We start from the raw sequence: 16,772 nt of genomic DNA on the forward strand, positions 1-16,772 counted from the left end.
ATGTAGTCACTCTTTGTTAATGTTTATAAATGCTTGATTAAAGAAAACAAAAACGCCCTTGCGCACTTTTTGTACAGTTTTCCATTGCATATCTTATCAGTTAACATACATAGCTTATTTATAAAGCTTATTTATAAAGCACGAGCTGACCCCGCGGCATATCATACATCGCTATTTAGTTGTTTTATTTTCTAATTTTCGGTATTTTATAGTTAGTGAATTCAACACTATCCTCCCTTTTTTCCACCCCCCTCCCCCACCACCATGAAAGCAGCCGTCCGTGACCACAGTTTACTAATCCGACCCAGCTCTACTATTGTTAACATTTGTCGTGAACCATAGCTCACCAGACAGATGGGGGTGAGGGTGGTAGCGATATGCCATGAAGAGAACTATATATATAGATTTACATTTTTTTTTCAGAAATAAAAAGAAACACAAGGTTAATTTTCACTGCTTGTATATTTAAAGTTTTAATCATGTTTAATATTCTTTCTACTAATAAAATTTTGGTTGAAAAAAAGCTGTTGCTAGAAAAATAAACCGGGAGTGATCTCCCCTAAACTTTCTCGAATATTCTTATATAAAACAACAAAGGGTTGGGAACTCGAGATATATAGACATAATTTTTAATCCATTTTAAATACTTAAACTTTTTAAAATAGAATAAAATCTTCTGGAAAAAGAATTGCACACCAAGTGAACGCCAAATAAAATGTGCATAATAGTGCGCAATATTATTAGTACTTTATAAATTTACATTAGTTTTTTGAGAAATCGAAGGTCAACGGAAATTACTAAAAATTTGATAGAAGGTAGAGAATTAGATCTTTTACTTACATGTGAAATTTCATTTATCTATCTGAAATAGTACTCAAGTTATAGGCTTTTGAAAAATTCAAAGTAGAAAAAGTACCACTTCCGGTTATCGGAACTAGCTCAAAAGTTGATACGGATCTACAATTTTGATAAAATACTTTTATATGAAATTTCATCAACCTAGCTTTAACGGTATTCAAGTTATCGTGTTTACACACACACAGACACACATACACACACAGGATTGCAAAACTATGTTTTTCGACGCAGGAAATGTAAAATGTCGAGATTTGGAAAAATCTCGATTTTTTTTTTGCACGATTTCAAGACTTTCTCTATACTTTGTATACACGAGAAAGTAAAAAAGAATGTACAATGGTGGGGAATTTACTACTTTTATACCAGTGTTTTACTTTAAAGCTATTGAAAATATGAACAAAGGAAACTGAATTTCTTTTCAATTTTTAACTTTTGCTGAATAATTCAAAATAAAATTGTATAACTGTATTGATAAAGTACTTTGAAAATAAGTGGCAACTTGTAAAAGGCATAGGGAGATCAGTAGTCTAGGTGTGAGAAGAAGTTTCAATGTCATCGACAAAATCAAATTTTGATGTAGGATGTAGCAGGTGTGGGTGTGTGAGATGGCATTAGTATTGTAGGTTAATAATGAGGTTCAGGGGAAGAGAATTTGGGATCTGTGTGGTGTATGGAATGTATTTTAGGTGCATTGAATGGAATGAGTGTATGGAGGGGGGATATATATTGTCAAAAGACTGTTATCCTATGATGACTATGTTACCCCTGAAGTTTATATTTAAAAAATTACTATTTGAGTGAGTCTCAAGCAATTTGCTCCAAAAACAGATCCAACTAACGATCATGCATTCAATAATGCATCTTAAAAGCATTTGGTTAAAGTAAAAAAGTTAAGACTAAAAGTAAAACCCAGGGAAACTAAAAGTCTGAACAAGGCACAGACAACTGATGAAACTTAAAGATACCTGGCAATGGGCCATATCGAGGTTGTGGGGAGATTTCCTGAGGTTCATAATTTCGTGCTGGGAGAGGAGGCATCATTTCACCATTATTAAATCCTCCTCGACTGGAGGAACGTGTGGGGGGTGGAGGGGGAGTCTTACCCGATCTACTTGATGGACGACTGGGAAATCGATCTGAAAATTCACTCATTCCCTAGGAAAATAAAGCAAAAAAGCATTAATTTTTATTGTTACATAAATAATTTGTACAAAAATGTAAGCACATACAATACTTTTTATTTCTAAATCATGAATTAAAAGCATTGTGTTAAGAGTATTATATGTCTACAGGAGTATTATATTTCAACAGCTTGTAAAAGTGATAAGAGAAAGTGGTGACATTACAAAATTCAAGCTGAAGACATTCTAACTCAGAAGGTAGTTTGTAGCTTTTTATTAACCCCTTTTAATTTTTTTTTATCCACCTTGCTCCTTACAGCTTTATATTCATAAATATCTCCATTTGAAAGTCCATCATCATATCCTTTCTTGAGTCGTGGATGAGCAACTTGATAAGGATCTATAATGTTTAAGAATAAAGCCTATATAATTTCAATATATAAAACCTATTTCAACAATAAAAATATTTGGGAAATAGATTACATTTGGGAATAATAATGGATTATAATTTATAACCTTCATTCCAAGGAGAATTTCTTCCAGGGTGATCCTCAATAATATAAGCAATTTTATGTCCACTCCCCAACCTGGGAGATTCTATTTTCTGAGGACTGTATGGCCTTGACCCAGGATAGTCTGGCTGTTGAGGCAAAAAGACGTGTGTTTCACACTCACGCTGCCAAAAAGAGGAGAAAAAAGCACAACACATATAAGAAAACCATCTACCCCGACAAACAACAGAAATAATTTGCTATTAATAAAACTAGAGATCAAGTGACTTTAAAAATAAATAAAAAAATATAAGCTGACAATGACAGTTAAATATGAACTTTATAAAGTATAGAAAACTATTCAAACAATATTTACTTCAAATTTATTTCTTAAATAGCAGTAGTCTATTGTTAAATAATATATTTTTATTTCTGTTGTTTGACTACTAATATGGTGACAACAAATGTGTAAAAAAAAACACCAAAACCTGATCATGCAGGAACTATTTACAGAAATATTTTTAAAATATTAACATTGTTCAGGGTCATAAATTATAAAGTGTCCATTTATTTAGTTTTAAATGATAAAGAACAAAAAAAAGCAAATGTTTTATAAAAGGTAGGGATCATACATCTATCTATCTATGTATATAAAAACCAAGGTATGTGTGTGTGTGTGTGTGTGTCTTTTATGATCGCTATGAAACTTTGGGAAGTTGTTGAGAATACTCCTGGGAAGGTTTCTGCGAAAACTTTTATTCTTCTCTATATACTGTATATAAAAATAAAATTAGATTGCAGTTTGACAACGTTCATCCGATTGCCATGAAGCCTGAGGAAGTTGATTAGAACACTCCAAGGAAGTTTTCTGCAAAAAAATCTTTTTTAATCTCGCAAGGGCGGCACCTTGGGAGGGTGCAATTTTTCTCTATATACAGTAGTAAACTATAAAAGTTGGATGCTGTTCGACACCGTTCATCCAATTGCCATGATACTTTGGGGAGTTGATGAGAATACTCCCGAGAATGTTTCTGAGGAAAAATATTATAAAATTTCTTATGGGGCGCCCCCCCAGGAGGGTACGATTTTTGTTTAATACATGGTTTGGTGCCCCAAGTTCCAGAGCGGCTATCTTAGCACTTGGTATCCAGTAATCGGGCATTCTGCAAAGCAGGTAAGGGGTACTACTATATTCAGCATTAAAACAATAGGCGCAGCTACCAGTGCCCTGGCTATTGCGTGACACGACGCACCACAGGGTGCCCTGTGAGCACTATGGCACCAACGTTTTTTTTTTAAAAGTCTATACACTAAAGACTTGATGGGCAACAGTAATACTTGACTAAATCAAATCAGGCATGTGCTCCAGCCCCCCTGCAGGAGGCAATTTGGCACCATGGGCTTTCCTGTGAAGGCAATGTTGTTCTAAACAGTGCGATAAACAATGGATAAGATGATCTGGCATTATAGTCACTTACAAAACATAATTAGATAAGCTGCCAGCACACAGGCAGGGTGCAATTTGAGCTTAGTTTTAATGAGCATTGTACATTATTGACAGGGTGGCACATGACACTCGATGATTAAACTGAGCCAGGGGTCGCCCCTGCTGTAGTGTAATCGGGGGCTCACAAGAGCACCCTTCTCCATCCTGACACTTAAGTGTCGAGTGATTAACGGTGATATTACGGTGAGTTATTAACGTAGACTGAAGGCTTTTAAACAGCTGGTAGTGTAGGTTAAACTGTGCCCTGATTAAAATGATCCAAACCCAAGCATTGTTTTGTATTTAAATAACTCAGTTTTAGAAAACAAGATAAAGCGTCTAAGAATATAGGTTGCATAAAGCTTTAATGAAACCCTCTTAATATAATTCGTCTGTCTTTGTCTTTTATGCATTTACTACACCTTTCATCTGATCGCCATGAAACTTAGGGAACTTGTTGAGAATACTCCTGGGGAGGTTTCTGTGAAAAACAAAAATTCAATTTTGCACGGGCACCGTCTAGGCGGGGTGCAATTAGGTGCCCCAGACTATCACATGAGCGCTATGTTGCTTACGTTCATTTTAAACAGTGCGATAGACTATGACGTGCGGCGTCAAAACGGCCAATGACAAAACGGCCAATGACAAAACGGCCCCGTCAAAACGACCCCGACATAAGAGCCCCGACAAATCGACCTCGTCAAAAGGGCCAGTGACATATGGACCCCGTTATATAGGCTGCCGACAAATAGGCTCCCGTCATATAGGCTTCCGACAAAAGGGCTCCAGTCAATAAGGCTCCCTACATATAAGCTCCCGCCATTTAGTTTCTCCACAAAACGGCCCCCGTCATTACGACTCCCGACAAATAGGCTCAAGTCATTTTGACTCACGACAAATAGGCTACTGTCAATTTAGCCCCAGACAAAAGGACCACTGACAATACAATACAGTTTCTGTAGAGACTAAGTCTCCGGGTAAAACGGTCTCATTGAATATGACACCTGCCAATGGGACCCCTTCATCAATATTCTTTAGAGTTAATTTATCCAACACTCTTTAGTAATACACCGTATGTATCTCTTGTTCGGTAGGCCTTATTTTTATAATAGCTTATCTATTATAACAAATAGTCTGTTTTAATTTAAGGGTCATCTATTTCTTCAATAAATGAGTCGAGTATAGGCTGTTCCAACTCAAGTGTGTGGGGAGAAGGGTCCACTCTGCACATCCCTACCTGCAGTATGCTTGTAGGTTATCAAAACAAAATGTTGTTATCCTGTAAACATCAATTATATCATACATTTACACTTCTGTGCTCCCTTTTAAGCAACAGATCTTTTCTGTTGTAAATTAAACATTATCATAATTTTAGAATTGGTGGAATTTAGCTAGATTTGTTTGTGAATTGATGTTGGTTCATGAAAAACAATTTCATGCAGCTATTTAAGAGAGGTATAGTGGTAGTGGAGGTATGACAAAATGGTTACTTTTATGCCAATAGTGGTAATACGATTTATTTGTCATTTTGTCGGAAGCCAATTTATCAGGAGCCCTTTTGTCGGTAGCCAATATGTCGTGAGCCCTTATGTCGGAAGCCAATATGTCGGGAGCCAATGTCCTGAGCCAATATGTTGGGAGCCAATTTGTCGGGAGTCCATTCGTCGGGAGCCTAAATGTCGGGAGTCCATTTGTCTGGAGCCTATTTGTCGCGAGTCATTATGACGGGAGCCCCTTTGACGGGAGCCAATAAGTCAGGGCCCTTTTGACGGAGCTATTTTGACGGGATTGTTTTGTCGGGGGTCAATTTGACGGGGTCATATTAACGGGGCCGATTTGTCCCGGGCCGTTTTCGAGGTGCACCAGACTATGGATACAATGCGCCATTATAGTCACTCACAAAAGTGAATCAGGCGCGTCCGCAATGCCCTGGTAGGGTGCAATTTGGGCAATCCCTTGAGCGCTAATGGCGCATAAGTTCATTTTAAAGAGTGTGATAAAATATGGATGAGAAGTAGTATTAATAGTTGTTCACTAAATATGAATCACAGCAGGGTGCAATTTGCCCTGTGCTATCCTTAGACTTTCTTCTAACCTCAGCAGCAACACACCGGGACAGACATGCTAGTATATTTTAAAATGTGAAATTGATGGAAGAGGTTTTTCGTGGTTTTGATATATTGTATCATAAGGAAGGATGATTTTTCAAATTCTTTTTTGTGTGTTATATTTCTATTTTTTAGAAAGGTTGGATAAATAATTTAACACCACAGGTTTAAACATTTTTTTAAACTAAATAATTCCATAAGATGTAAAATGTCATTTTTCTCTAAACTGATGTTTACACAGCTTTTGAAGTTACATATCCTACTGGGAAAGGTGGATGGTAGTGTTTCCACAAAATCTTATAAAATATCAATAAATAACATTAGGGGGTAGTTGTTGGCTACAATGGCCTTTATTTGTGGTAAACAATATATGAATGATCTTTAAATATCTAGAGATGTAACAAATTAAAAAAATAATGAATAAGTTGAATAATTTTTCTGTTAATGGAATATTAAAAAAAAAAAATTCCTTAAATAGGTTAAAGCAATCCACTATCAGAAGCAAATTTTTATGTGTGACAGTGTTCCTTCTTGCCAATTGATTATATTTAAACAGTGATGTATTCTCAGCAATAAAATAAAAACAAGCAAAACAAAACAAAATAAAGCTAAATCAACTTCGTAACAAGAAAAATGAGAAACAAATAGAAAATTAACCATATGATTGGTATTATCAGAACCCCAATAACCTCGAAGCTCTGCCACAACTGGTGAAAACATTGAACTTTTCTACAAAAGATTTACAAGCAACTTAAAATTATATGATAAAAACATTTAACATAGAGAAAGTTGTGTTATACAATTTTATTAGTTAATAATATGTTTAAATGTAGCAGTAAAAGGTTTGTAATTTAAAAAGTAATCTTACAAGTACAAGTTCCTTTGTCATACTCACATCATAATCTCTGATATAGTCATCAGAAAAGTCATCCATGCTTTTATCATAGGTGCCATAACTTCGTGTGTCATCTGATGGAGGTGGATAAGGATGAGGCACCTTATGAGTACTATTGTACAGCTCAAACGCATTAGCATGGCTTGCTGTATCACTAGTAGCTGAAAATAGTTACATTTTTTAAAATAGAGTAACAATATATTAGCTAATCATAAGCTGCATGTCATTGAACTCATGTGAGACTACATACAATCTATGACGTCAAATTCTAAATACAATACACATTTTTGGCAAGAAACTACATAGGTACTTTATTTGAATGTGGTAAAAAGTGGTCTAACTAATTAATATAATAGTAATATATTTTTTTTGCTAGACACCATAAAGCAACAAAAGGAAATACTTAAGAAAACGCCTAGGTTTAAGTAACATACAAGACCTACAGTTTTTGCTGCAAGAATAAACAATGGCTAGAAGAGAACTAACTACTTAACTGGATGTTGACAATTTCAAGATTTTAGAGAACCTCAAGAAAGCAGTTTTAATATAATTATTTACCTTCTAATCTTTTCTTCCTCCTCCGAATAAAAAATAAAATGAGTCCAACATTAAGAGTAAGGATAAAGACACCCACAATACAGACAACTAGTATAATGATGACAGGTATCTCATCTGTTCCTTGTAGTTCAGATGTTGAAATGTCTGCTGGAGTTACCACATCTGAAAAGATTTATTTCATGTCATTTTTACTTGCTCTTATACAAAGTAAATAGAAAGTATTGTAATTGTGCAAAAAAAAAAAAAAATCACAAATCTCTTTATACCTCCCTGAGTTGGAAAAACATACTTTTGCAATTTTGTACCTGTCTGTGTGTATGTTATGTGTATATGTCTGTGAACACAATAACTTGAGTACAGTTACAGCTTGGTTGATGAAATTTCATAGATAAGTATTATATATCAAATTTGTAGTTCTATATCCAAATTTCAGCAATTTACGGTAACCAAAAGTGGAACTCATTCTACTTTTGGTTTTTCAAAAGCCTATAACTTGAGTGCTGTTTGAGATAGATAAATGAAAATCACATATGACTATAAGTAAAAGATCTATTTCTCTGCCTCCTGTCAAATTTCAAAAAATCTAAGCTATTTCCAATTTCTAAAAAAAATAAATATGAATTTATAAAGTACTAATATTTTGTATTATTATACACATATTGTTTGCCATAAACTTGGTGCGCAATTCTTTTTTCTCAAGATTCTAAAAAGTTTAAATAATTAAAAATGGATTAAAAATCATGTCTATATCCCGAGTGTTATATAAGAATATTTGAGAAAGTTTAGGGGAGATCACTCCCACTTTATTTTTTTCAGTGATTGAAATTGGATGTGCTAAGCTAAAAACTGATCCATACAACTGATTACTAAACAATGAAGTACACTACCTGATGTACGTGCTGTGATGCCTCTTTCTTGGTAAGAACTCTCTCCTCTATCATTGAATGCCAATACTGTCAACTCATACTCTGTACCAAGTTCAAGACCTTTATGAAAAAAAAGTAATAAATTTCATAATAAAAATAAAGCTCTTGAGTTTTATATGCACTATACTTGAATAGCAATCAACTGAAGATATGTTCTACAAATATGTAGCCCTCCACCATCATTTGAATACTCATCACTGTTGTTTCATGTTCAAAGATTTTTCCTTTGTCTTTATATTGGTTAAAACAGTGTAAATTTATGTAACAAAAATTGAAAAATTGGAAAGCCTCTACAATTAATCTGTTTACTCTAGATGAAAACATCAGTGCATTTAAAAATATTTTTGTTCTTTACTTTACTTAATAATTTATAATTTTGCTTTTCAAAAGTTTTAACACAAAAATATGTGTAAAATAAATGAAATAAATAGGAGCAGCTCAAATACCAAAGTCTTCCACATATTTTCAGATTAATATCATAACCGGAGATACAACTACAAGATGCTTCAAACAAGTAAAGTAATAAAAAACAATTCAAATATTTGTTAACCTTTGATCTTATATGTAGTGGCTCCATAGGGACGCACATCAACATAAACATAACCTCTTGCATCTACAGGCTTATATCTGACCCTAAAAGACTGGGGCAGCCCCCCGTTGAAACTTGGCTTCCAAGATATTGTGATGCTGTTAGATGTAGCGTTGTTGAACTCTATATTGTATGGTGGGTAAGGCCTGCCTGAAGTAATAGATTGAATAGTTAGAAGAGCAATGTACAAATATTAGTTATGACTGGTTTCAAATAAACAGTTTTAACAATTAATATATCTTAGTAAATAACATTGTTAAATTTGAGTTGACTTAACAATATTTGCTACAGCAAGTATTGATTTGATTGGTAAAAATCCAGGAAAATCCCCAGAAAAAAATGACAGGAAGAAGTAAAACTTTTTTCAGGAAAAGTTGGGCTTTGGAAACTTATAAAAACTTTTTCAGAAATTTTTGTGTGTAGGTGGAAAAATATGGGACTAGTTACATCTCTGTATACCCATAAAACGAACTTTCTATAGAAATGAAATAGTTATAGAACAACCATATGCCAAAATACCAAAGTTGAGAAAAATAAGAAAAATGGGTGAAGGGTGTATGGAAAAAAAGAAAATGAGGAAGTTAGAAAGCCTTCTGTTATGTTGCTCCTGTTATGTCTTTCTGGTTTTCTGGAGGATTCACTGTGTAATAGTTCAAATAAGAAAACTGAAGTGAACAGGACAGTGAACTTGTTCTATGACAAGACTATCTGCTGGTTCCTAACTTTTAGATGAGACACATTATTCCATCCCGAGACATGCATGTTTTGCTGGAGCCTAGTTCTTCAGTCTAGTCCACTGAAGGTGAGCCCATTCCAAACAGTCATACATAATGAACATGTTTACACAGTGTTTGTTTGTCTTACACATCTCACATTCTTCTTCTATACTGCATCAAAATTATTCTTTCCATGCCTAGTGCTCAAAGCTTTAGTTTTCTCATAATTTACAGTTCTTTATCATGTCTTATATCTTTTGTCCAATCTTCCCTATGGAAATGTGTTTTGTAGGGTTAACACCTCACAGAACACCCTCACAGGACACCAAATCAACTGACCCTATGTGCTCTGGTAGCCGCTAGGAAACTGAGTGCCCATCCTACTCTACTGCCTGATCCCGGGCATGGTTTGATATGGCCATCAATTTTGTCAGCCCACTGTATCCCTAGCAAAAGCCACTCTTCAAAACTAATGTAGACACAGTAGTACTCATAGGGAAACCCAAGGAACATCAGGTCACATGACTGCCAGGGCGACAAAACACATCTCATTTGATTTAGTCAAAGTAGTAGCCCACTGTAGTGTATAGTGCTGTTTAAACCAAATGTAGGCTTCTTAGTGCTCATGGAAGAGCCTGGGGCATACAACCACCAGGGTGCCGGCAGACATGCCTGGTGCAGTTTGACCACTGAATCCAGTTCATTCTGACCACCTGTGCAGGGTGACCAATCGACTGATCCCAGGTGCTAAGATACCTGCAGGTGGACTCTGGGTGACCAACTGCATTTTACTGCTGGGTTGTTGTCCTCAAAATTTTATCAAAGAAACCTAACCAGGAGTATGAACTTAACAAAGTATCATGGTGATTGGATGAAAGAAACCTGACAAATGCATTTCTACTCACTAGTTTCTGCCAGTGTGACACTGTGTGAGATACTGCCTTTACTGTTTGTTGCTGTACACACATAAGCACCATAGTCTTCAGTCTTCAAATCTCTTATCTGAAGTGTGCTTTCATAGTTCACCATCTTAGACTTTTCAAGTTTAAGCTTATATTTGCTATCTGCTAATATTGGGTTATTGTTCTAGGGAAAAAAAGAAACATTAAAAATATTCTAATGATTTTGATTTATACAAGTAATGGTAGGTACATAAGTAACTAACTCAATCTTATTATGGTAAAACACAAATAAACCTACTGTATTGATAACAAGGTTGTTTTTTTTTTTTTTTGTTGGAGTAAAAATGTGTTAACCATCAACAAAAACAGTCCTACATTTAAAAATTCTTACATTTCTAAAATTTCTATTAGGCTTACAAACATTTTTTTCTCACAGTAAAACATGTCTTGTTACCTGATCCGTTTATCTTAGCATGACTGAAGCAAGTTGCTCACATTTTAGTGGAAATGTATTCTTCCCCTACCCTTCTCTAACCTCAACCTACAAAGGTTTCCATTAAATAATGTTAAAAAACAGTAGCCAACAATACTATGGAGGTCATTAAATTGAATCAATTTACCCTAGACCAAGTTACAGAGACATCAGGAACTCCTTGTATTCGACACTTGAGATTTACAACACTCCCCTTATCACCGGCAGATTTGCTGAACTCAAGAGATGGATCAATGACTGGAGCAACTGTTCAAATGTAAAATATACAAGAACTCTAAGACTAAAGCCACTATCTAATATTTCACTCTAAAAACCTCTAGATGACTGGTGTTAGCCCTTGTAAGTTGAGTTCAACTGTTGCTGTGACCTCAGCATATGAAGGGAAACTGTGCCCAGCCACCTTTACTTTTTCTAGCTTGAGTCTGGTACCAATCACAACTGGGTAGACTATGGGATGTTCTAAGGACTTAAAACCCTGATTCAAACTCGAGACTTTCAGTTTGCAATCAAATGCTCACCCATTTGACCACCAATTTTACCTACCATAATATATATATATATATATATATATATATATATATATATATATATATATTAAATTCCAGCTAAATTTGTTGTCATATGGTGACTTGCCATTAGTTATTCATACTAAAAAATGTGTATATATATAGAATAGGACTGTGCTTAAATGAATAGAATAAAGCTAGATGTAACAGACAGCAGGGGCAGCTAAACAATGAGCTGAAATGTGTGTGTGTGAACTCTATGATGTTTTTGATTTAGTTCTGTTTGTGGCAAAGTTATGGAGACCCACATCTGATCAGCATTCCCTTCAGCTTCCAGAACAAAGGTTCAACATTAAGCTATTCATGGTTTTCATTTTTAAAAACTATGGCTGCTAATGCATTAGACAATGATCAGGCAAGCAGTAAGATTTTTAACATAGCCATCCTATTGTCATTACCCAGGCATCAGCTTTTCTGATACAAGATGAACTAGCAGAACAAAATCCTGCTCATACTGTTTTTAACTTACTGCATCACTTTTACCTAAATAATGTAGGCCTATATTAATTACATTGTATGATAACTAAACAATTGGAAAACATTAATGCTGCTTAAATTCAATAGCATCTTTGAAAATACTCAACCTCTTTACATTTCTATAGCATTGTGTTGTGTAGAAACTCAAGTTTTCACTCACATCTAACCAAGAGGAATTTTAAAATGTTGACCTCAACGTGGTTGCATTTACTAGCCATATCAAAAGAGAGACACAGAAGCTTAACTCAAGAGGGGAGTCTTATAAGCAAACAGGGTAGTTCAGCAGCCATGACTATGATTGCATGAAATATTTTATGTAAGGCCTATCACCACTCCTGAAAAATGCTTAAAATGGAGCAGCCACCACTTCTTTCCACTCACTGCTACACCCCTGGTATAAAGCCCAGTCAGTTTTAGTAGTATACTCTCTCTCTCTCTCCCTTAAGTCACTACTGGCTCAAGGTTTTGCCCATGAACCTGGCAGAGAGAACAGGGTTAAGATTTGAGCATTTCTCTCATGTGTTCTAGACACGTGGGTTTCTGCCAGGCTACCTCCCTCAGTGCATTACAACACCTGGTTTAGACATGAGGGGCAGTTAGGACAGGGGACAACTTAGAGGGTGGGTACCACAACATCACACTGAAAATGTACTATACATTATGACCCTATTTTTAATTGGAAAATTTTCTGTAAAAAAAATGAAATTAAAAAAAAGGCTTATATTGATAATTATTTTTTTTTAAGTCAAGATCAGCATTATCTTACATATTTGGAAAAAAAGATAAGAATGAAATTTGTTATAAAACAACATGAAACATAATATGACACTTACAGTTGATCAGGAGTTTTATATCTTTGTGTACAGGTGGGCCAATCCTGTTATCAGCTGTGCATCTAAATGTTCCACTGTCTTGCCGTGTGAGGTCAGGGATAGTTAAGTATGATGTGCTATTTTTTATTTCAAATCGTGACCGTGTCCTGCTCATTTCAAAATTCTCTCTAGACCATGTGATAATGTTTGGTATTATCGGGTTGGCAGATACTGGGCAATATAAAGTGAATTCAGTACCCTCATCCGCATACCACAGATTCTTAACAGGGCCTATTTCAGCAGGATCTTGAAGCAAAAATTAAAATAAATATTAATACTAATTGCACAATAGTTTATAAAATTATAATTTTTTAAATCAAATGTAGCATAAGCATGGAGTACATACTTTAACATACTTACATTTGACATTCAATGTGAAGTTGAACACAGAAAATCCAATAGAATTACTTCCTTTCACCATGTAGTTTCCCTTATCATCCTTATTCAAATTAGAAATATTAAATAATCCCTTTTCCATTTGAAAGCGTGAGGACAAAGAACGTGGCACACCATCTTTGTACACAACATAAGTTACATCTGCAGGATTGGCATAAGCTGTGAAGTTTATCTTTATATCATCACCCAGCTTGGGATCATATGTTTTCAGCAGTGTGTTGGTGTCAAATTCAGGCTTGACTATAAGATTGACAAATAAGATTGTCAGAATGAAGCTAATGAATTAACTATTAAAGTATCTTTCTATAAATGTAAAGCATATAAGCCTATAAGTGACAAAAAGTGAATCAGCCACAAAGAACTTACATAGTACATTTAGTGTTACTGCATTAGAAACACTGCGATCAAGATCTTTATTTGTTGCTCTACATTGATACTCAGCATTATGATCTCTTGAAGTTGGTTCAATTTTTAGACTATAGCTGGTTTTTTTACCACCATTTTCAGCATCTGAGGTAACTAAATTTTCTCCAGTAATTCTGCGTCCATTTTTACTCCAAACAATTTCTGCAGGTGGATTACTGGAAGAACTTGTGCACGTGAGATGTAGTGGCAGGCCAGCTTTAGGCTGGGTTGGATTCATGGCAATGGTTACCTGGGCAGGGGCAACTTAAAAGGAAAATATATTGATCAAGCTATACATTTTAATGTTTATATGTAGTATAGTATTTCATTTGTGTTTTAGAGTAGTAATTTAGTTAAAAGCTAAAAAATGTAGAAGTCTTGTCATGAATTTTTCACCATTAAAATTAATGCCTATGTTATATTCTATCTTAATTAAAAAAAATAAAAGACAACTTGTGTTTATTCTAGATTACAGCTGCTAATTGTAAATTTATGATTAACATTTTGTTAAATAGGTGTTTTTAAAAATCTAGAAAATGGATCATCTGAAAAACTTTCTGCTATTTTTAAAGAAAAAATTGTTGCTAGACTACCAACATTTTTTAAGGACAAAAAAGAGAAAAAACAAACATTTTTCTAAGAAGATCAAAATAGTTACTTCACCAACAGTAGTTATTGTGAAGTCAATAAATTTAAGCAAAAAGTCATTTACGGGTGTGTTAAGATGTAAAAAAACCCAGCTAAAACAGAGGTAACTGTCAGAGACTGAGTAAAGTAATATCTGTATAGACTTACAATGGACTGTTAGAGTGATGCTGGCTGACTGTGTTATGTTGAGAGCCACGTTAACAGCCTTGCATTTATAAACAGAATTATTGTCATCAGCTTTGGCTATGATGATTATATCACAAGATGCTATGTTGTAATATGTTTTGTAATCAGCCCCACTGATTGTCCTGGTGCCTGAAATAAAGTTCAATTAGGCTTAACACAAAAACACACTTTAAAGTTGAAAATTAATATTGATCAAGTTTATTTATACAAGCATACTGTCATGCGTTGCTGCTAGTTCTACAAACCAGAGTGATGCAACATTTTGTAATGGTTTCATCAACCAATTGTATATATTTTAACTTAATTATGTTGTTGGTGCTAAGTTTATAGGATCTTAGTTGTTGGCTTGCAGGTTTGTTCACACTATTACATTGCTCCAGGGCCTGCCCACACCCACTACTGAGGCGCTATCCTCTGAAATAAACATTTTTACATAGCAGAAACCTTCCCAAGAGTATTCTCAACAACTTCCCAGTTTCATAGAGGTGAAACGGTGTAGAAATAAAAGACACACACCTATATATTTCATATATATATATATATATATATATATATATATATATATATATATATATATATATATATATATATATATATATATACACACGAGTGTGCACGTCCCACGTGTTGCCTCAGATGAAAGTCTGACACAATATTTATAGAGGGTTTCATCAAGGCATAACAAATCCTATATTCTTAGACATGCGACCTTGTTTATTAAAACTTAGTTATTTAAATGTAAACAATGACTGCACTATTTTTCTTGGATCATATTTTTCAGGTTTACCCACACTACTGCCTAGCATGCCCAAGGGCGTGCTTTATGAAAGCGTTGAGTGTATGTTAATAACTCTCCATAATAGTGAGGTAGAACACACTTCGGTGACCACCCCGTTGTCAGGGATGTAGTAGGGAAAAGACAAATACACACACACATACTGATATTTATATATATATATATATATATATATATATATATATATATATATATATATATATATATATATATATATATATATGTATATATATACATTCAAGTTAAGAAAAACCAAGTTTAAAAAAGAAGTCTTACCTTTATACCAATAAAGCTCAGAAAGAGGATTTCCACCATAAGAATTACAGCCTAATTTCTGAATTGCACCTTCCCGTATTGGTGTATTTTCTGTATATTGAGTAATTATTGGAGCTTGTGGGGGAGGATCTGACATACATACAGAATATCAATTTGTTAAACAGTTGTAATATTCAAAAGTACATTTTTAAATGTTGCATTAAATGTTAGCAGTGTCACCTGACAGTAAAGATTACATTTTTTTCACCTAAGGCTAATATTTTCAAAGGAAATACATTTTCTGAATCATGGTTTTCATTTAAACTTACAGAGTACATTAAGAGTTGTTGTAGCTGATGCAGTCATATTAAAAACAGCATTTGATGCAATACATGTATATTCACTGCCATGATCATGAACATCTACTGTGACATTGATCTCAGATCTTGTTATCTGACCACCATTTGAGGAGTTGTAATATAGCTCTGCAACAACATATTTATAGCCTTTTTAAACTCATTTAAAAAAAAAAGTTTTATAAAGACAGATTTAAGACAATCACTAAATCTTTTTATGTTTTAAGTTGCTTTGAAAAAATCCATTTCTTACCCACAACTTCACTGCGTGGTATCAAGATATTTTTACCATACCAAGTGATAGTTGCAGTAGGATTGGCATTAGATGATTCACAGGTTAATGTTACCCTTTCCCTTGACCTGGCTGGTCGATTAGCACCAGATATTCTAACACTGGTTGGAGGGACTGTGGAGAAAAGTGTGAACAAGTCTAATATACACATGAAGTAAAGAAAAACAAACAATTACTAAAGAAAAGAAGGGAAAAAGATGATTGGGTCATACGATCAAATTCGTATTGAAGAATTTATAAAGTTAAATATTACATAAGTTCCATCAGAATCACCAGGGGGTTTAGGTCATGGGGGAGGGGGGTGGTGGTGTTTGCGTCCAGAGAGGTTTATGTCACAGGGGTTTTTGTTGATTGGTTTTCTGACAGGGAGCCAACAGCAA

At 34.5% G+C, this 16,772-nt stretch overlaps 1 protein-coding gene across 5 annotated transcripts in view; it reads right to left on the reverse strand.

The window, feature by feature from the left end:
* LOC131929455 (nephrin) overlaps nt 1–16,772 on the reverse strand; it is a gene marked incomplete at its 5' end in the record, with an annotated part of 30,997 nt that overhangs the window by 4,334 nt on the left and 9,891 nt on the right. Inside the window, 16 exon segments of one of the 5 annotated variants that reach the window (XM_059285678.1) lie at nt 1,824–2,013; nt 2,285–2,379; nt 2,496–2,619; nt 6,960–7,120; nt 7,518–7,679; nt 8,405–8,503; nt 8,994–9,182; nt 10,654–10,834; nt 11,271–11,389; nt 13,020–13,304; nt 13,419–13,694; nt 13,821–14,123; nt 14,655–14,822; nt 15,766–15,894; nt 16,074–16,229; nt 16,354–16,506. In XM_059285678.1, coding sequence (XP_059141661.1) covers nt 1,824–2,013; nt 2,285–2,379; nt 2,496–2,619; nt 6,960–7,120; nt 7,518–7,679; nt 8,405–8,503; nt 8,994–9,182; nt 10,654–10,834; nt 11,271–11,389; nt 13,020–13,304; nt 13,419–13,694; nt 13,821–14,123; nt 14,655–14,822; nt 15,766–15,894; nt 16,074–16,229; nt 16,354–16,506 — 2,790 coding nt within the window. 5 annotated transcript variants of the gene reach the window in all.

Source organism: Physella acuta, unplaced genomic scaffold, assembly GCF_028476545.2.
Source record: "Physella acuta isolate Inbredline_101_S28 unplaced genomic scaffold, ASM2847654v3 ptg001631l, whole genome shotgun sequence".
In the NCBI taxonomy this organism is placed as follows: domain Eukaryota; kingdom Metazoa; phylum Mollusca; class Gastropoda; family Physidae; genus Physella; species Physella acuta.